Raw genomic sequence first — 20,517 nt, forward strand, 5'->3', positions numbered from 1 at the left:
ATGGCTGGACACTAAAGGCCTGAGTGAGAAGGTTTGTTTGTAATTGTAATTTGGGTGAACGGAGCCTTTAAGCCACAAAGCTGAACGGGGGAATCCAAGGGTGATGAGAAAAAGACCCGAGAGGATCTCGGTCCTCATGAGACAAATAATAAACAATTACAAATTACAGCTGTTGTTTAAACTGTAAAACCTCACAGTTCTTAGAGTTCTTGGCTTTTGCCGTCTTGTCAACCCAGAGACTATAAATAAAATCCACCCCACACGAAACAACATTTTTCTGACATCTTGTGTTTTCCGGGAAACAGACACAACTTAATTTTAGCATCTCATCCTTGAGCTCAATGTTTTCCTCCTTAAGTTTTCTGACGTTCTTGTTCCAGTGATTCTCTCACTCAAATTATACTTTTACTGAATATTCAAACCCTTGAAACCAGGTTTTAGGTTTTAAAACCTGCAGATTATTTCAATTAAAAAAAGTTTAGTTTGTTTTGGACATCATTTCATGAACACTGCTCTTTAATTCAGCAAGTTTCTTGACTGTCAGATTTTGAAAGTAAGCGAACAGTGCTTTTCTGCTCAGCGCAGCTCTGCAGCATCAGATAGAGAAAGCAGACACACGCAGACGTCTGTGAATGACCCGACACGACCCACAACTGCTTGTGTTCTGACTGTCAGAAGCAGCTGGAGTGGTTTTGGATGTTCGACAGGCAAGTCTGCTCTCTGTGCTTTCTCTTTCCCCTGCTTATAATGCAGCAGCGCTTCATGCTCGCAGTCCTGATTCCCGGAAATCACACCAGACGGGCCCCAGTCCAGGAGCTGGCACGTTGTTGTTTTCCCTTCCAATGAAAAGCAAGTGGCATGACCTCATTCTAAATGGGTGTTCAGGGAACCTCTCCTGTGCATTTTAAAGAAACAGTCTTCTGAACAACTCCGAGCCAGTGGAAAGATGTGTTGGCACGAACGCTGAGAATCTCCCAGCAAAGCGAAGAATAGCTCAGGGATGAATCATCCAAACAAAAGCCGCTCCACAGTCTGTGTCTTTAACCGTTTTGATCAAGACACAGACACAAACTCTTTAAAATCAATCAACTAAAGTATAACAGGATTATTGACGAAGACAGTTTGTGAAACTGTCCAGGTTTTTGTTAAAGTAACTTATGTCATGGCTCGCCTTCAAAATAAAAGCTCAAACATGTTAAAAGAAAAGTTTGTTTATAGTCGGAAACAGCAGCATGTTCTTACACCGAGTATTATGCATTACGCATCTGCAGTGTTTCATTTTACATTTGTATTTTTCACTTTTGCACTGTGTTTTACACCTACATTTCTTCCACGTGTTTCATGTTTGTGCTGCTGAGCTGAAGATAAGTTTCACTCTGGTGGACAATAATGTTGAATTCTTTTGTGGTAGATACAAATAAATAAATGTATTTGTAGACATTTTAAGCTTTTATTTTGAAGGTCACAATGAGATTCCTTTTAGCGTTCTTCCTCCTGTGAAGAACCAGGACTCTAAAAACTAAACTAAGTGCATCTTAAATCACACATGTTTATCAGGATCTTAATTAACATTCCCATACTCTCATTTCTGCTGCAGCAGTTGTAAATGCTCTGCAGGGCAGGTCAGATTCCACGCTGTGCAGAAAGTCATGTGACTTACTGTAAAACAGTGAAGGTGTTGATGTACGTTATCTGATAGTTTGTCCAAAGAGGCTGCGGTTTGAGAGTGCTGCAGTGACAGTTGAACTTCTCCTCAAACCTGCAGAGGGAAGAGGAGATGTAATTAGCCCGTCAGACGACTGAGAGGGTTTCAAACTCCCGGATCCATAACAGGATGTTTACCATTTATTTCTAAAAACATAATAATCACAGAGTTGGACAAAGTAACTGGAACGTCTGACGATATTTAGGTTAGATTATGTAGGTTGATTATTAGTCCCACTAAAGAAATTCACATAAGAATCACAAAAATAAACAAGATAATAGACACTAGTTAAGACATAAAATAATAAAAGAAATATAATGAGCTTAAATCTTTGACCTGAAACTGAAAAACCAACTCTACATTTACATTTATGTTAATAAATAATGTTCATGGTGTCTTCATGAAGTCTGTATTTGTAGCAGCGGTGAGGAGTTACGGTTTATTTAATATTCTCAGATCGTCACATTTACTCATTCACATTTAGTTTTCTTCCAGTTGTATCACCTGCACTGGTGTTTATTTAAATAGATCATCTCTGTGTTTATGTGTTTCCTTTTTCATGTTAGTGGATATTTAATTCCACGGAAATATTATATCTCCTGAGGGAAGAGGAGGAGTCGGGAGTCTCATCTGATCTTTTTCTATTGTGGTTTTGAGATAAAGAACGACGGGGGGAGAAAACAGACACATGATTTCTCACAAGACCTTTCTATATGTAAAACTGTGGGGAGGCGTGATGAAGTTAAAAACAGACAGCAGAGATATTCTCACATTGCTTAATAGAAAATTGCAATAACTCTGGTTTTTGCACAGAGGGGCAGGATCCTGTTTTTGCTTTGTTTTGCTTTGTTTCTCTGTGCAACAGTGGGTAGGTTCCCTCCTCACACTTGCACCTTCCTCTTTTAGCACTTCATCAATATTATTTCTTAATACACTATACCAATAATGCTCTTACAGATACTAAAAGTAGTTATTTCGAAAAAAATTGATAAGCAAAAATGACTGAAAGTAAATTTCTTAGGTTGTTAATTTAGTGTTTATGTTTTGGTAACTAATTAGACTGACGGCAAAACCAAAACAATGAGCTGAGAGAGGCTAAAAAGCTTCGTAGACTTTCTTATCTCTCTTTGTGGGTTCCTCATTTGTGGGTTCCTCATTCACATCATCACTATATTTAATTTATAGAGTTAAATTATGTCAATATTAGTGAATGAAAACGTGTTTGTTTTTTAAGTCACAGTGACCTTTGACCTTTGACCACCAAGTTCTAATCAGTTCAACCTACAAGTCCAAGTGAATGTTTGTGCTAAATTTGAAGGCGTTACTGAGACACCGCACTCGCGTCGCGTTGTATCGTTCGCACAAACGTTGCTTTATAAATTAATTAATTAATTCATTTCTGTTTCTGTTTAAATGCTGCTGTTTTAACTGAGGGGCAAAGAGGTGACAATCTTCCTCTGTGAGATCATGTTGCTTGTTAAATATTTGTCTAAACAACTCAAAACATTTAGTATTTATACACATAATATTAATAATATGCGCACATTTGTGTTTTTTTTGTGCTGACATACCGATTAGGAAACGGTTTCAGTTCCTCGAGGCAGGAAGACGTGGCTTTCTGTTCCAGCTCGGCATCAATTCTTCGAGAGTTCTTAACAACTCCCTCCATTTTCTGAGGAGAGGAAGCAGAGCCGGTCTAAGTTACAGTGTGATGGTGAAGTACAGGTGAAGCTCTCTGCTGCCACCGTGTGGACAAAACACTGTACTACAACACGGTGGACCAGGAAAAGAAAACAAATCTGATTCATCCTCAGGTCTAACAACACAGGTGACACATTCATAAATATGTAGCTCTTTAATTACTTGTTTTTTTAAAATATTTTTTCAAACAAAGACAATTGAAAGTATTTTTTAGCTAAATTAAGTCATATAAATTAACGTCTTCTAATATAAGAGTGTGTTTCAGGTTCTTACTGTATGTGCTTTCATAAACTATATGCTTTCCAAATAAATGATACATGACTTTAAGCCTGTAGGTTTTCAGATATTTACACTTGATTTTGGACACTCTAAAGCTCAAAAACTGTGAAGTAAATATCCCTATTTTCTTTCATTTTCCTCTTCCTTTCCTCACCTACCTCACTTCCTTTCCCGTCCTTATCACTGATTGGCTCTTGGTTTCATCCTCATTTACATAGATTGAGTTCACCTGTGCGCTACAGCAGTTTCTGGTAAGACAAGTTTGTTCCTCTCTGAGAATTTTCTTTATCCTTATTTCTTTAAGAAGAACTTAATGAGACTACTTCTATTTGTTCTGATAAATTTAATCTTAACTCTTTATTTGCGTCCGTTCAGAACCAGCAGCCAATGTGTGTTTTCCTTTCCACGTTTGAAACAATTATTTGAGAATAAACCTTTGTTGAATTGGATTTGTTGTTTTGGTTTTCACATGAAGAAAACGTGATGTCTCATCTCTAATATCTTGTGACAGTGTCGTACCGTCCAGATGTCCATAGGGATATGAGAGACAAAGTAGTTCTCATCCTCTTCTGGATCTTTTTTGACCTTCCAGACTTCTTCAATTTCAATTTCAATGACTCTGTTGAGTGAATCCCGGATGTCGCCCTGCAATAACGGAGAAAAGCCGAGCAGAGTGAGTGTTGGGAGAAACTTGCAACAATTTCAATATTTATATCTCAACTCCACTATTAAGTGAAACAACCACCAGCGTGGTCATTAGTCTTTAATGTGAGTAACTCTCTTTTCTCCACTCTGTCGGGGAAAATCTGAAATGTTACAATTATTACATGTAATCACATAAAATAACATTTTATTTCGACTATCTCATGGAGAGAAATACTGAACACAAGGTTATTAAAATCCCCAAACACCCAGGACAATTACAGCCCACGTGACATCGGTGTCCCTCACCTTCACTTTGCTGCAGTATTTATCTTTCAGCTGCTTCAGGAAGTTTTCCTCCAGCTGCAGCTCGGTGCTTTCATCGTTCATCTCCGGCTGCAGGGACTGACTTCCCATAATGCACTCGCTGTCGGGGAGAAACAAGAAACATTTCATTGAGCTGCAATCTGAACTAAATGTCGAGGACGTGTCGCCTCATGTCGGGGGGAAAGGTTCAGATTTTATCACAACTTTGTGGTATGAAGGGATTTGAAAAACAAGCAACAAAAAATAGATTAAAACAAGTTCTAAAGGTATCTTTTAGTTCATGAAAATCCAATCACCATTGCTGAAGATTTTTACTGCATATAATGAGATTTGAACTTATTTGTACGACACAGAAAAGTCAGTTAAAGTACATGAGGTATGATATACAGTATAAGAAGCTACTTTACATAATCTGTGAGAAACGTGGACGTGACCTGATTATATTTTTCCATTTCGGCCTCAGGAGAGTGTTGTGCCTCTTTATCAGATCAGCTGTTTATTTTTGGTCTCCCTAACGCTGGTTTGAGCAGTTTTTCGCTTTGGTGTGGCCTGATTCAACGAATAATGTCAGCAGTGCTGCCTCTTTTTCAACTGCTTCTCCAGCTCACGCCCGCTGTGGTGGTTAGTTGCTGTAAGGTGTCCACTAAATCTGTCTGCACCATCTGTGAGCTCATCTTTTGTATGCAGTCGAGTGTTTTAAGATGTGTTCGGTGAAACGTCCTGCAAGTGTGAGACTGTAAACTTTCTTCAGGGAGACAATCGGATCTACTTTTGTTATTTTCTGGTGTGTACAGAATATTAAAAAAAATTCACAAAATGCAACTGCAGTGACGTTAGCAGCTACGTTTACATGCTGCTTAATGAGCTGCAGCTAATTAGCTATCTAGGCTGCAAACTGAGGTTGGCAGTGCTCTCTCCCCTGGTGAATGTTTGTGCGGTGGCTCCTTCAACAAGTCGAGGGAGAGGGCGAGACGTGTGTGTACATGTCTGTAAGTTAGATCAGGAGTCTTAACAGAGTAGCTCAGTGTGACTGTGACTGACCTTCCTGTTTCATGCACAATTTAGTTTGTTGTATCTTAATGTCTTCTCGATGTAGACGGACACTGAACAGTTTAACGTGAAACAAAGGGGCGCCATCATAAAACCAAAAAGTCGTTCATGATTTATGGAGCAAATGTGGACCCTTTACTCTAGAGTGAGAAACAAAGCAACAAAAAATGGAAGTTGTGTAACTTAAATTTACATGTATTTCTATATTTAAAGTTATAATTTACACTTCACCAGTGTTTTATTTGAATTGTTAATTCATAAGAGGATATATTTGTGGTTTTAAGAACCAAAAACCATCTCAGTGTAGTTTGACATCTCCTCTCTCAGGCTTCTCTCTGCAGCTCTAGTAACAACAGGTCGGTGAGCCAATCAGAAGAGAGGAGGCTCTGAGCCTCTCTTCTGATTGGCTGAATAAAAATATGTCCAATTTCAAAAAACACTCAGAGAAACCAAATCCTGCAAGGTTGGATGGCGGGTCCAGGTGGGCGGGGCTTGGGGCGTAACTGAGGTCAGTGACTATATACTATAGTTGTGACATCACAAAATTGCAGAAGTCCTGACGGCTCGTTTTAAGGCTCAGTTCTGAATGCAGGCTGTGTGCATTTCTCTGTGGACTGAGGCTTTGATACTTTAACAGTATTAATATAGAAGCTAGAGCTGATCTATAATCACACTACACATGGACATCTACCTTTAGACTATATGGGACCTTTAAGTTATAGTATGGTAGCTAGCTGATTAGGAAAGCACTGACTGACTCTCTCAAGTCAAGCTTTTCCGGATGACTAAGGCATTTCTATTAAAAATATGATTTTTTTTTTTTTGTGTTCTTTAATTATTATTATCATCTCCATAAGCAAAGCAGGTGTCAACATGTGTTTCACATGTGTCATTATGTTTCTGAAAAACAGCCGTACTGATGCTCTGACCTCTTGTACGTGTTGATGATCCAGTCCAGCAGACTGTACAGTTCCCTCAGCTCCGTCGCCTGCTGCTCCAGCTTCTTCAGATGCTGCGCGACGCCGCGGTGGTAACTCTTCACGTAGGTGCCGAAGACTTTGAAGCTGGGCGGGTAAGACCACCGCAGCTTCCTTTTCACGTTCTCCAAGTCCTCCACGATGGTCTTACCCAGCAAACCCAGGTGATCAGCCAGCCAGGAGGCCTTCTGCTCCCTCTGCTCCAGACCCACGCTCTCCAGCTTCACCTTCACCCCCTCGCCCACCGCCTCCCTCCAGGCCTCCATCCAGCTGCCCTGCAGACTCCCCGGTTCCTCGGCTCTCTTCTCCTCCTCCTGGATGATGCGGGCCAGGGGGAGCAGCAGTTCTTCGTTACCGGAGGAAGGAGAGTTGGAGTCGCGCACTATGGCGGTGATCTTGTTCCTCAGGTTTCCATAGAGGAGGCTGAGGTCTTTTTCCTTCTTCATCAGCTCCACGGGCGAAACCTCGCCACAGCGCTCCTTTTCCTGCTGGAACTCCTGACGCAGGGCGAGCAGGTGAAGGTGAGAATCCTCCAGCTCCTTCATCTCTATCAGTTTGCTGATCTCCATCACTGGAAATAAAAATAAAATAGTTTCATCTTTCCCAACATCCAGTTACAGCAAAATACAGCCGGACTTTTAACTAAAACAAGGAAGAGGTTTCAGCTTCACTCCACTGGCTCCCAGTCAGTTTCCTGCCAGGAGCTTTAAGGGTCTGAACATTTTTAAACCGCAGCTGAAAACCTATTTTTTAATTAATTCTTTCATATTTTACTATTCTTACCGGTTTCTATTTCTATTTTCATTTACACATTTTATCATCTACTGTCTTTCTGTTATCTCATTTCATTGTCCTTCTATTCACGCTTATTTAATTATAGGATTTCATTTATTATTGTAAAGCACTTTGAGCTACATCTCTTGTATGAAGAGTGATCTATAAATAAAGTTCATTATTATCATTTATTTATTTATTTCCTGTCCTTTTGGGCCACACTGCATCCTTTAATACTCATGGGCTCGGACTTGTTTCATATCTAGTATTTGATTTATTTTTTACATGATGTATCATTATTCTATTAACTCTTCTAATTATTAACATGAGAGGAAATCACTTGTGGCTGTTGTTTCAATAGTTAAACTAATAACTCTTCTTGGAGCGTTTGAAATATTTCAGGCAGAGGCATCAGTGTCTGCAGACAGACTGAACCTGTGTATTTACACCAGGAATTAGACTCGTTTTATTGTTGCCAAAACAGAGAGAGATAAAGAAGCTGAAGTTGAATGTATGGACAGAGGAAGAGACGCCAAGGTGCCTTTGAGCGAGACACACCAGCGAAGCCTCGTCCGTGACCTGAGGTATGAAAAGGTGCGGGCGAGACTGTACCTGACAGCAGAGTGTGGGGTAATTCTGGCAGTGTGTACGTCTCCTCGACCTCTGTCAGCACCTCTTCCTCCTTCTCCTCCTCCTTCTCCTCCAAGGTGCCTTCAGGGACAGCTTTATTTTCTTTAGCGTTTTTATTTTTTAACCTCCTGCCACCGAAATTCATACTTTGAGTTAAGCGTCCTCTCATGAAATTCTCATGGGTCGCTGACATGTTGGGATCTGAGGATGGAGAACACACAGTTAGCACACAGTAACCGCAGCAGTAACACATGACACCTTTTGTTTTCCCTCCATTTTTTAACGTCGTGTCAACAGCTCCTTGTGTTGTGAACTCGCTGCTCAAAATCAAATGAATGGATCATGGTTTGATTTTTAAACATTTTAATGAAGTTTTAACTGATTGAAACTTTGAATTTGCTGCTTTGCTCTTTCAGTGATGCGCAATAATGAACTTCCTGACAATATCTGATATCTGATGACAAGTTTTCTGTATTTATTATTATTATTATTATTATTATTATTTATTTTTGCCTTTGGTCATTTATTAGAAAGGAAGAGAGCAGGAAGTGTAGCGAGCAAAATCTTTTGTGTCCCAGATGAAACCAAATGAGAAATGAGAACTACATATAGAGAGTGAAGCTTCATTATCCTGTCCTGTGAGTTTGTCCTGGATAGTTCTGTTTTTCAATGATCGGTGGTGACAAGTTCCTGAGCTGAAAAGGATCATCAGAATAATCAGTGGTGAAGCTTTTCAACTGGAAACAGCATGTTTCCTTTTTCTGTGCGACCAGCTCCAGTAAACTTGCGGTTCAGGGTTCGACCTTTGTTCAGCTCGTGTTTTTAACTGTAAGCATGATGCGCGTGGTCGGCAAACGGGAGCGCTGATGTGCTGCATCTGGGAATAGAGAAGCTGAGGTTCTTGCAGGTTGCTCAACATTTATTCACCGCGCACGTCACAACCTGGTGTTGTTGAACGGACGGTGAATGTGACCGAACCTTCACTCTGACACTTGAAACACAGCTGTTATGAAGGTGGAAACTACTTTACAACGGGAAAGCAGAGCAATCCTAACTATACGTATGTGTCCGAAAGTATGTGGACAGGCTTCTCCACATTGTTTTTGTACTGTACTTCCAGGTCTAGCTGCTTGGTTGAGGCCCTTTAGTTCTCATTATGTGAAATCTTAATGCTACAGTTTGTGTTTGACCATTTCCTGTTTCAACATGTCTATAGAGAAATGGTTCCCCCTGTTTGTTGTGGAGGAACTTGTCTGTCTTGCACAGAGCCTTGACCTCAACCCCATCCAACACCTTTCAGCTGAACAGGAACTCGAGCTAGCAAAGACGAGGTCCGTGATGCTCGTCAGTCGTTATTCACGTTGCTGTCACCGCTGGTAGTCGAGGCTGATGAGACCCGAGTCATCGTTCGCAAAGGTCTCTGTTTCAGCCCTGAACTCCAGAGTAGTGTGGACGCCAGGTGTAAACCTAGCAAAAGTGATGTGTTTTAAAACTAAATCATCGGGGTGTGTGTGTGTGTGTGTGTGTGTGTGTGTGTGTGTGTGTGTGTGTGTGTGTGTGTGTGTGTGTGTGTAGCCTGAGCCAGGGCCTCGTCTCCCAACATCAGTGATGTACCTCACTAATGTTGTGGTTGAACGGGCTTTGGCCACATGTGATGTAGGAAAATATATATTTTTATTATAAGTTATGTGCAAGAAAAAAAAATCAGTATTCCAGTATTAAACCAGTATTAAATAATCACTTTACCTGTCTTTGTTCGCTTTATAGATATGCTTTTCTGTTGAGGGACGTCACCATTGTTTTCCTGTTTGCTCTGGAAGATGCTCCCAATCATCTTCAGAGGAGATTTCACAGAGCCGGTGCTCGGACCTGACGGAGAGGTGGAGAGAGGTGGAGAGAGGCGGAGAGAGGTGGAGAGAGGTGGGTCATAATAAAAGCACAAACACTTTTCAGCAGAACTGGCTCTGCTGCTCCTGGTTTCACAATCACGTCTCTTTCTCTTTGTCAAGGCAGCAGGAAAAGAAATCAATCTGATGCGGTTTCAATTTCTCAAGGTTCATATTTACACTTAATGTGTGTGTGTGTCTGTGTGTGTCATGTGATTTGGCAGCACTTTGTCTTGACTGTGACCTAAGAGCTAAACCCAGAGAGGAATGCAAAGATTAACTTGTGATGAAAACACACAGGTTAGTTTGGCTTTGCTCCAGAATGAAAAGTGAAAGTCACCAGCCGAGGTTTGGCAGCCGTCTGTCCTTGTTTGTGCTGACGGACAAAACGATTTAAAAGTATCCGCAGGACTTGCGCTAAAATGAAATGATGAAATGAGCTCATGTGTATGACTAAAAGGGAAGTTAAAAACATAGTTGTGGGTAACGTTCACTGGTTTCTGCATCTATGTTGTGTATCTTTGTTCTGTAGAACATCTCTCACAAACTCACTAAGCTGCAAGACTTCAGTCTGGAAATCATCTGCTTCAGAATAAATTCAGATAATGAGTGATAATAGTCAAATGAGCCACAATTTCACTAATGATGATGATGATGATGATGATGTGAGCCGCTGCCTCTTATTAACAGCTATTAAACTTGAAGTAGAGGAGATCTAAATGAGGCTGAATGATTCAGTATCTGCTTCATTAAAGGGTCACAGGACAAACCTGAGGCTGGAAAACAACAATAACCGTGATTTTCCAGATTGACAGTCGGCAAAGACGAGAGCTTAGCAAATACTGCATGAGGTGAACGAAGTGTGGCAACGAGTTCAGTGTCAATCATCTCCTGTACAACACAGTTAACATGATGTTTAACTCGAGGTTAGTCATTCACGGCCAGGCCACACCGAGAAGGTGTGGATGAATGTTTTTTTACAAACACAGACGACTTAAAGCCACAAAGCCTGAACATACCAGGCGTGTCGGTCGCTTCCATCAACTTTCTTTTAGTCTTGAAGGTCAGAAAACTCCAGAATCCTGCACACTGTCGCGCACTCGAACTCACTTTATCAACATGTTTCAACAGCTCAGTTTTCCCAAAGTGTAATGTGCAATAAGAAATTAATGCGATAAGAAATGACTAATGAGCAGTGATGCTACGTCCTACAGGAAGCTTCACGTATCCAACAGTGAAGTGAATGTTAAAACGCTCTGGTTGTTTCTGGGGAAAAGCCTGGAAGAACTTGAGCGACTGCTCTAAAACCTGATCAGGTGGATTTCACAATAATAACCGCTCACAGCACATCACACTATAGTTTCGTGTTTGCTTTCTGCGACAGTTTCGTTTGTATAACTGTGCAACTGGCAATTAATTTATCGATTAATCATTTGATCTACAGATAAATTCTGCAGGAATATAGTGAAAAACCCATGTTAGTGTCCTCAGCTCGTTTTATCTGATCAATGGTCGAAATCTCAAAAATGATCAATTTATTATCACAAAATCTTCACGACTGAGATGCTGGAACTTGGGAATGTTTGTTATTTTTTTATCAGTGAAGAATTAACCTGTAGTTTCTTCTGCCTTAAAATAATTTAAAAGAAGGGAACAAACAGGATTTTATCTGCCGCTGAAGAAGCCGACCACCTTCAGATGTTTCTTGCTGCCATAACAGAGAGTGAATCAAACTTGTGCAGAGATGTTTTAACAATCATCCAAATCAAATCTACCCCACAGAGACACATTCCTTCATCCACAGCAGCAACACAGGGTTTTTCTTTCTTTCTTTTTTCTCCTCTGCTTTCTTGCTCTTTCTGCACTATGCTCCCACGTCATTGCTCTTTCCACCTACACACTCGGTATCACCCACAGCTGAGGGAAACAAGTTCACACACATTTTCTTGCGAGCGTTTCAAGCCGCCAAATCACTGATTTGAGGAGAATTAAAAAGGAGGCAGGTTGAGGCAAAGCACCTTCGCCTAAACAGGCAGCTGAACACAGAGTGACAGATGTTTGATAAGAATGAGATATTCCTTATCGCATTTTATATTAGCTTGTTTTTCCAGTTATTGCCTCGCTGTAGCTCGCTGGGTTAGAAGTTCAATTCCCACTGAGCTCAAACTATACTCTCTCCTCATACTGTACTTTACAGGAAGTATTCAGACCTCTTCACTTTCTGCACCCTGAGTTTTCTAATTCACAAAAGTATTCAGACCCTCACAGCAGTGCTTTGCAGAAGCTCCGAGTCTTTCTCGGCTGAGACTCTACGAGCTTTGCACACCTGGATTTGGCAAGTTTATCAAATTCTTCCTGTCAGTTCGTCTTAAACTTTGTCAAACTGGATGGGAAAGTGTCTGTGACCTGCCATCTTCAAGGAGCTGTGTGAAGTCTGGACTGCGCAGCGTTGTCTTGGCTGTACCTGAGCTGCAGGTCATCGTCATGCTGAAAGGTGACCAGTCTTAGATCACGTGAACTCTGGAGCAGGTTTTCCTCAACACCAGACCGTTGTATTTGATATGTGTCTAACTGACGTTGGCTTTGGACGCTGCCCTGATGTCACAACCCACATTCAACCAAATATCAGCGTGTCACGATGCTGGCGTCCAGCCTCGCGCCTGCAGGGCACGTGTTTCTATCTCTCAGGTAGAGAACATTTCTGTATCTGCTCCACCAATCCCGTGTCTCGTGAAAACCATGATGGTACTCACTGGGTGAGGGAGGCGTTTGTATCCCCAACTCTTTTCCAGCTGTGTCTGCCTCGGGTTTGACCTTTGACCCTTTGCCTCCAGGTGAAAGTGGGTTCTTCGCTGCAACGCGTCGGGCGCTCTCTCTGAACGTCCGAATGAAGCCCTGTTTCTCCTTCGTGACACCACAGGCCGGCGTCTTCCCGTTGCTCCTCAGGGACACTGTGTCCTCCTCCGGGTTTTCAGTGGACTTGTCCATCGTGTCTGTCAGCGAATCTGTTGATTAACATCCAACTGTGAGGAGAGAGCATCGGATTAAAGACTGAAGCCAGCAGAGGAAACGTCTGCCTGCACGCTGCTCTGACAGGAGTTGTATGTGAAACAGCGGTGAAGGTGTGTTTCAGCGGGGACGGGGGGATCAGTCTTGTTTACAGATAACAAAACAACCCGCCGGAGCAGTTCCTGACAACAAAGTGTTCAGAGCTGCAGACGTAAATGACAATGAGAAGCTGCTGAAACGGCAACCGCAAGAAATCGAGAGCAGAATTCCCTAATATTAATAATAGCTCTAAAATTTGGCCTCTGCGATTGACAACAAATCCAGACGCTGTGTGTCAACATGTCCGGCAGTGTTGCATTTACTGTGCAGATACTTTTGGTTTTATTATTGAGTGTTGAATGTCAGACTCGGCCTCTGTGTGTGTGGGCGATAAGTTCAGTGAAAGTAAACAAGCAGCTTCTTCGGTTTCCTCCACAACATGGGATCACAGTGCAATTACAGTTTTACTGAGTGTGGGTAATTAATTTGGATGCACTAAAAGTCATCTGCTCATTTGATCCTTTTAGCAAAGGGCGAGAAGAAGCACAGAAGTGTCTGTTAAATATCAGTGAAGTAAGCACCTTTAGTTGAAATAAGTCGTACTCTCCACCCGAATTTTGAATATTATTTTACTATTTTAGATTTTTATCAGTGTTTTTGACGAGAGAAAAAAAGGAGACTGGAAAGAAACAGGGTGAAAGTTGAGTGTGAGTTTATAGATATTTCTTTAGCCCATGTGAACACATTAATATAAATATAAAGGTAGAATTGCTTCTGTTTTGGTCCATTCTTACATTAAATTTCCTATTAATTTCTGAGAAATCTCTGATCCCATAAAAAACCAAGCAATGTCAATTTAAACTTCTTCTGAAGACCAAAACTCATTATATTATATTATATTATATTATACACACTTGTCATTCTTTATGTCAAACACGTTTTATATTTAAAACAGTTCTGAATCAAGACATTAAAAACGCATTAATCTGCTGAAAACAGCGTTAAACAAAGAACAAATACCCGGATATATACTGCACATACAGGGCGCCATAGATTGTTGTTTCCCCTCCTGTCGCTGATCGACCAAAAACTTATCACCACGTCTAAAGTCAAAGAGATAAATATGAAACCGACACACACTGACCGAACACCAACATTGTAAAACAAAGACGTGTGTCCTTACCTGCGTAGCTCAGGTGAATAAGAGGCTGTCGGCTCTGCTCTCAGATCACCTCCTCTCTACCTGCTTTCACTTTCTCTACCTGTGCAAACGGAAAGTTTCTCATCTTTTGAATTGATCAAATAAACCGATTTAAGGTAAAAGCTGTCGGTGCCTGTGTGTGAGACAGTGTCTTTTTTTTGGTGATTTTCTTCCTGCGACAAGGACGAAGGTAAAATCACCTTTCATCCCGTGAGGTGATTAGTGGATGAGTTAATGATTAGATGGTTATAAACGGAGCTGCTCAGGCGGCTCTTCACTCGGAGGGTTAATCACAGGAACATTTGTCTACTTTTCTCTACAAACACTCATCAGTTTACAGGTAGATTTTTATTTTTTTACCTGGAATGTGGCGTTGAAGAATGTGAGTGACTGTGCTGCGTTTAAGAACCTTTGTACAAATAAAAGCTCTTTATTCTAAATTGCACTGTTGTAAAAGAAATACCAGAAAATACAATATTACTTGAGTGTGAATGTTGGAAAGTAACTTTACTCCACTACTATACTTCAGTACAGTTCAAGGTACTTGAGTATTTCCACTTTATGCTTCTATTATGAACTATACTTATTTTTTACTGCACTACATTTATTTAACAAGTTGCTTTCCAGATTAAGATTTTACACAAAAACACATGATAATCTTACAAAATACATTGCATTATTAAATATTAATTAAGTGTTTTTCAGTATCTAATTGGGACCATTTGTCATATCTCAGGTTTCATGTTGCCCTTGGAAACCACTGGACTAACATATTAACCCATAAAGTAGTTAAACCAGCTCCTAATTCTCAACTTGTAATGGAGGAATTTTATATTGTGTTATTGATCATTTCCTTTAATCAGCTAAATTAATTCTCACGTTGTTAACTCTTGCTTTTCACCCACATATTTTCAGGTCAAAGTGTTTCCCTGGTTGCATTGACCTGTGATGCCATTTCATCCACTAGAGGGTGATATGTGCCATGTTTGTTTCAGCCCAAAATTTATGCTTGTGCGTAGCTGAGGCCCTGTCCTCACCTTTCAAGTGCAGGTGATAGAAGTTTAATTAACTTTACACGTGTTGATAGAAACAACAGAGATTTGTTTCAGCTGCTGTTTCACCCAGATCTGACATCTGTTCTGCTGCTCCTCCAGCATCAGACATTTCCGGTCCAGATGAATGGCATCGTGACCAGCTGCTCCATCTTGTGTGTGTGTGTGTGTGTGTGTGTGTGTGTGTGTGTGTGTGTGTGTTTGGGGGCATCTGTGGGTGACATACACTGGGCGGATTAGAGATACATGCAAATGAAACAGTTTCTGAGCTGGTATCTATAGTGTCAGAGACGGCTTAGCAGAAGTCACCACATCCTGTTTGATCCGTCCATCATCCCTTTTTTCTTCTTCTTCAGTCAAACACAAATTCTTTTATGAAAACTGAAGGTGGAACTTTGCAAAAAGAAAACATGTTTCAAATTCTTGTTTTCACATTTCAAATGTTATTTTTCACATGTGAAATGAAAATGTATGTTTATTCATCATTATTATTATTCATCATGAAGATCTATTATTATTATTATTATTTACTATTATTTATATAGCACATTTCTTTACAACTCAATGGATTTTACAAACAATATACAGAATCAAAGGAAAATATCACTCAAAACAGTAACATGTTCTTCTGTATATTTCAAATTAACATATTTATATGAAAAATTTCAAATACATTGTACAGTGAGTCTGCTGTACTTATTTTTTATGCTTCAACTGAGCGACTTATCGCTGCTGCTGATGTCCTGGTTTGGTTTAATCTCTGTGTATCCAAGCACTGGATTGATTTAGTGTCATCTGATGTCACGAATCTGTTTCTTCTTCAATTCCTCTTCAGTACTGATCTTGTTGTTCCAAGAGGTTAGTCAGTCGTTTCTGGGAACTTTTATTTGACTCCTCCCAGCTATAAATTCAACTCAGCGGTTGAACAGGTTGAGCAGAATCTATTCTCCCAGTAAGATTTTACTATCGTGAGCGTAACATGACGTCTGTGTGCCAGTGCCAATTACAATCCATTCACATGTTTAACTTTCCATTCCTGTTGATCTGCTTCTCTACGTGTTGGCTTTGGAATAATACTTATTGTATGACCGGTTCCGCCAGCAGTCCAGGGATTTCCACACTTTCCACACAATGGCTGCGGCAGAGCTCAGGCTTCAGATTAGTGTTGCGTAATGAAAAGAAAGCTGTAGCGTGAGTGATTTATGTGTGCGTGTGAGCCCAGATGTCAACGGGTTTAGTGACCATGGTGAATGTTCAGTTAAACTGTAGTACTATGAAACACTTATTGTTAATCTGAGCAAATGTTTTTGAGATTATTAGATTATGCTTGTCGTGTTGTTGTATTGTGTGGAGCAACGGAAGCAAATTAACGTTGTTGTTATTCTCAACCTCAGATATTTACTCAAGTCTATTTTCATTCAGACAGCAGAGCTCAAATGAACTCAGTTTGTTTATTTAACTGAGCTATTTGTAAATTTTACCATTGCTACATAGCCAACGCTAACATTAACAGCTACTACTGAAATTAGCATGCTAACCAGCTAGCTAGCCCCAGCTTGGTCGTCACTTGCTGATACCGAGTCACTGCAACGTCCAGTCTGCCCAGGAAAATTAGCGCTGCTCAATGGACGTATTACAACCTCTTGTCTATTAAATACGATGGCTGAAGCTCTAAGCAAGACCGGTAAGTAAAAAGCTGTTAATGCTAACGTTAGCTATGTAGCAAGAGAAAAACTTACAAATAGCTCCTTTTAATGAATTTGTATTTTGTTGCAGCAGAGCCATCTTGAAAATGGCAGAAATGGTAACTGCACTTCCTGCATTCTGGATGATGCTTATCTAGGCTAAGTTGTAGGAAACTAAACTCTCTCATGCTATGTTATGCTATACTCGACATTGTAAAATGTTAGGTTAAATAAATGATGCTGATTAAGATCAAGTTGGAACTAATTTGCACGTGATTTGATAAATGCCATTTTCCGGTGTGTCACTACATTAAAAATTGTTTGGGGCAGGTTGGGATTATTTGAGCTACTTTTTGCACCATTTGGATGATTTCCACCTACGAAAAGAAGCTAGGCTGTATCCCAGTAAATCAGCCTCTCCTCTCATCCGAGTGTAGCCTCAACTCGGCTGCTGTCTGAACTATTTCGCTTTGTTCTGCCGTGATAAGCTAAAATATGATGCATTTCATATTATATATATATATATATACATTTGGATTACGTCATGTTGTGTTACGTTGGTGTAAATAAGGTATGTGATGCTGAGTCCTAGTTTCACACACCGACACCCACGTGCACGTACAGAAACATATACCACCCACATCGCTATGTTGTGTCACCTTGTACCCACCGGCAGCCCTGAGGTGAAGAGGAGTCTTGATTCCTCATTTGAATACACTGACAGTGATAGCTCAGTGCTGATACATCCTCCACACACTGACATAACACAGACTGATGATATTTGGACGAAACATTACATTCCTCTGCGTGAAAACGACCACAACCGCCATATGGAAATGAGGTCCATTCCTGGCTGTCAGTTGGCCGGTGTTCAGGTGACCCAGACAGCTCGGAGGGGTTTCTTCCTGTCAGTCACACGCTAACAAAAGCTGCACATCTATTGTTGGCCAGAGCACTCGGGCCTCATCACCGCTTCGCTGCAGCTGGAGCTCTGGTATTTGCGGTTATACAACACATCAGGTTTGAACTCTGCTCTTCAGAGAAAACTGAACCAGGATAATTAACTGCCCCACACTGTTTCTGATATGTCCGTCCAGTAAATTAACCGAGGAGTGTCTTTTAACCGTGCATGTTTTTGGCTTATTGCTCAATATTTTGAAAATGCAATTTAAGTTTCACTTTCCTCAGTATCTTTTTTCCTTCATTTATATCAATATCAGTGTCAGTAAAATATTTACCACCATAGTTTGTCTGAATTAGCTTGTTGAAAGGGAGAAATTGTGATTTTATGTTTGAATTAAGAGCATATATTGTTTAGCTGTTGGAGATTTATTCTTTTCCCCATGAAGCTGTGTCAAAAAACAAACAAACAAACAGAACAAAAAAAAAGAACCAACCTTCCCATCAACTTGCCCGATTTCTGTTTCAGTTCTGTTCGAGCTGTCAACCCGTCTGTCAGTGTTTCTGCTGCAGAGCCTCGACATACTTTTATTATCTGTCACAGTGACTGACTTATTGTTTCTGTGCATCTCAGTCATGTCATGTGCAGTAGCTAAAATGTTAGCTTAACAAGCTAGCTTGTCTACCTCTGTGTGAGGTAACAGATTGTTTCAAAAATGACTTAAGATTTCCAAAAATCTGCCTCTGCTATTACTGAAAACAGTGTACTGTGTAAAGCCTAGCAATTGATTGATTGATTGATTGACTTTATTGTCCACCTCATTGGAAATTTGTCTTCAGCTTCTCCCAAAGAAGTTACAATAACAACACAAACAATCCACATAACACAACACACCATTAAAAACATACAACATGTACGACATACAATAGTGTAAATGAGCAGGTGGCAGCGAGGTTAAATAAATAAATACCAGAGAGCAAAAATCTTATAAATTAAGAAACGAGTGCGTGTTCCCAGATGCAGTGATTTTGTGTTCAATTTATGGCATAGGAAAAAAAAACTTCCCGTCCCGACAGACGGAAGCAATTCAAACTTATTACCCCTTTAAAAGTTTGTTGTGGTCCTAACAGAGAAGCTGGAACCCATCGGACAGTCGCTATATGTGGTTGTTTCTCAAAGCTCCAAAATTTTGCCTGATAGCTAATATGTTTCAGAACCTGTACGTCAGACAGCAGAACAAAATAAACTTATTCAAGGATGCAATGAAAGGAGAAGTCAACAGGCAGGTGGCAGGAGAGTTTCAGCTACACAAGCAAAGTGAAAGCTGAGTGAATGTTTTTGTCTGTTTCTTTATCTTTCTAGCTGGATTTCTGCGCCGTGACTCATTCTGTTTTCAGTTTTCTGAGCTCAGGGGAGAGCAGAGAAACAGAAAAGAACAAAAAAATGTGTGAGGTGAATTTTTATACTTGTGCTGTCAGTGATGGGTTTCATTGAAAATAGGTTTTGGGTAAAAGCAGAAAAAGAAAGAGACAAAAGATAAAGGCAGATATCTGGAGAAGATAAGCTTCAGAGAGATGGAGACCGACAGAAAAAGAGTAAGGGAGGAGAAGAGTGAAGGTATGAGATGAAAAGAGTATGAAAGGAAAGTTAAGTAGAGGAAAGGGGAACATGTAGAAAAGATATGGTGAACAGGAGGATTTATTAAAACTGGGTTATAGGAAGCGAGAATATGTTCTCTGAGGAGTCAGCACATCGTCACTGATAGTCGGTCAGTTTAACCACGTAATTTGCCCATATTGCATCAAATTATATATCAGTGGTTAATTCTGTTGGTTATCTATTAGAATAAGAGAATAAGAGATTTGGTTATAGTTGCAACACTCAAGTGAAACAGGATAAAATCCTTTATATGTCCCTAAGTGGTTATTTAAAGAATATAATTTCTTTCTTTCTGTAATGGCTTACGGTAACGTGGGTTTACAACGGTCAACGATGATCAGTGTATGTGACTTCTACTGCCAAAGCTCTTGAAGCCTGTAGCTGTAGTTCATATATTATTTACCTGGGTTCATTGATTCGACTAAAACCCTGATCAGTGGGAAAAAGGGAAAAACAGAGAAACAGGAAATGCAAAGTTTGTGGCGATGAACACGTCCTGTGCTGCTCTGTTGTCAAAAGAGCTTTGCTGGAAAGTGTTGAAAGCAAATCAACACACACGCATACACACACACACACACACACACGCACACACGCACACACATGCACACACATGCACACACACATGCACAATAACCCCCACAGAAACCAGAGCTGTGGGCTTTTTTTTACAGAGCAAGGTCACAGATGGCTACCAATGCCCCGATCACAAAAACATCAACATCTATTTTCATCTCTGCCACAATATCCTCCCTCCACACACACTCACACACACACATTTACATTTGTCACATTTGGGAAAATTACATAGACATTAAGTTCTTGGAGATTTACCCTGGCCCTAACCACTGACCCAAAAATCAGCTTTTTGGGACACGACTTTTGTCCCCAGTTGGGTAAGACGTCCCCAATTAACTGATTCTTAGTTTGAAATTTGTCCCCAAAAGCGAGCTAAGTCAGGGCCCCACACACACACACACACACACACACACACACACACACA

At 40.5% G+C, this 20,517-nt stretch overlaps 1 protein-coding gene across 2 annotated transcripts in view; it reads right to left on the minus strand.

Annotated features, from left to right (window-relative positions):
• LOC111659871 (exocyst complex component 3-like protein 4) overlaps positions 1-14,455 on the minus strand; it is a 23,856-nt gene extending 9,401 nt beyond the window's left edge. Inside the window, exons 1-9 of one of the 2 annotated variants that reach the window (XM_023412944.2) lie at positions 14,203-14,455; positions 12,725-12,994; positions 9,832-9,954; positions 8,068-8,286; positions 6,634-7,252; positions 4,637-4,754; positions 4,205-4,330; positions 3,277-3,377; positions 1,661-1,759 (exon numbers count right to left, since the gene is read on the minus strand). In XM_023412944.2, the coding sequence (XP_023268712.1) occupies positions 1,661-1,759; positions 3,277-3,377; positions 4,205-4,330; positions 4,637-4,754; positions 6,634-7,252; positions 8,068-8,286; positions 9,832-9,954; positions 12,725-12,959 (1,640 nt within the window). In that variant the 5' untranslated portion in view covers positions 12,960-12,994; positions 14,203-14,455. Of the gene's footprint in view, positions 1-1,660; positions 1,760-3,276; positions 3,378-4,204; positions 4,331-4,636; positions 4,755-6,633; positions 7,253-8,067; positions 8,287-9,831; positions 9,955-12,724; positions 12,995-14,060; positions 14,152-14,202 lie in introns of those variants that run through there. The other variant, XM_023412945.2, reaches the window with a different exon arrangement.
• Between the last annotated feature and the right edge of the window lie 6,062 nt (positions 14,456-20,517).

Source organism: Seriola lalandi, unplaced genomic scaffold, assembly GCF_002814215.2.
Source record: "Seriola lalandi dorsalis isolate HSWRI2012SDOR001 ecotype SW California unplaced genomic scaffold, Sedor1 jcf7180002054497, whole genome shotgun sequence".
NCBI classification, from domain to species: domain Eukaryota; kingdom Metazoa; phylum Chordata; class Actinopteri; order Carangiformes; family Carangidae; genus Seriola; species Seriola lalandi.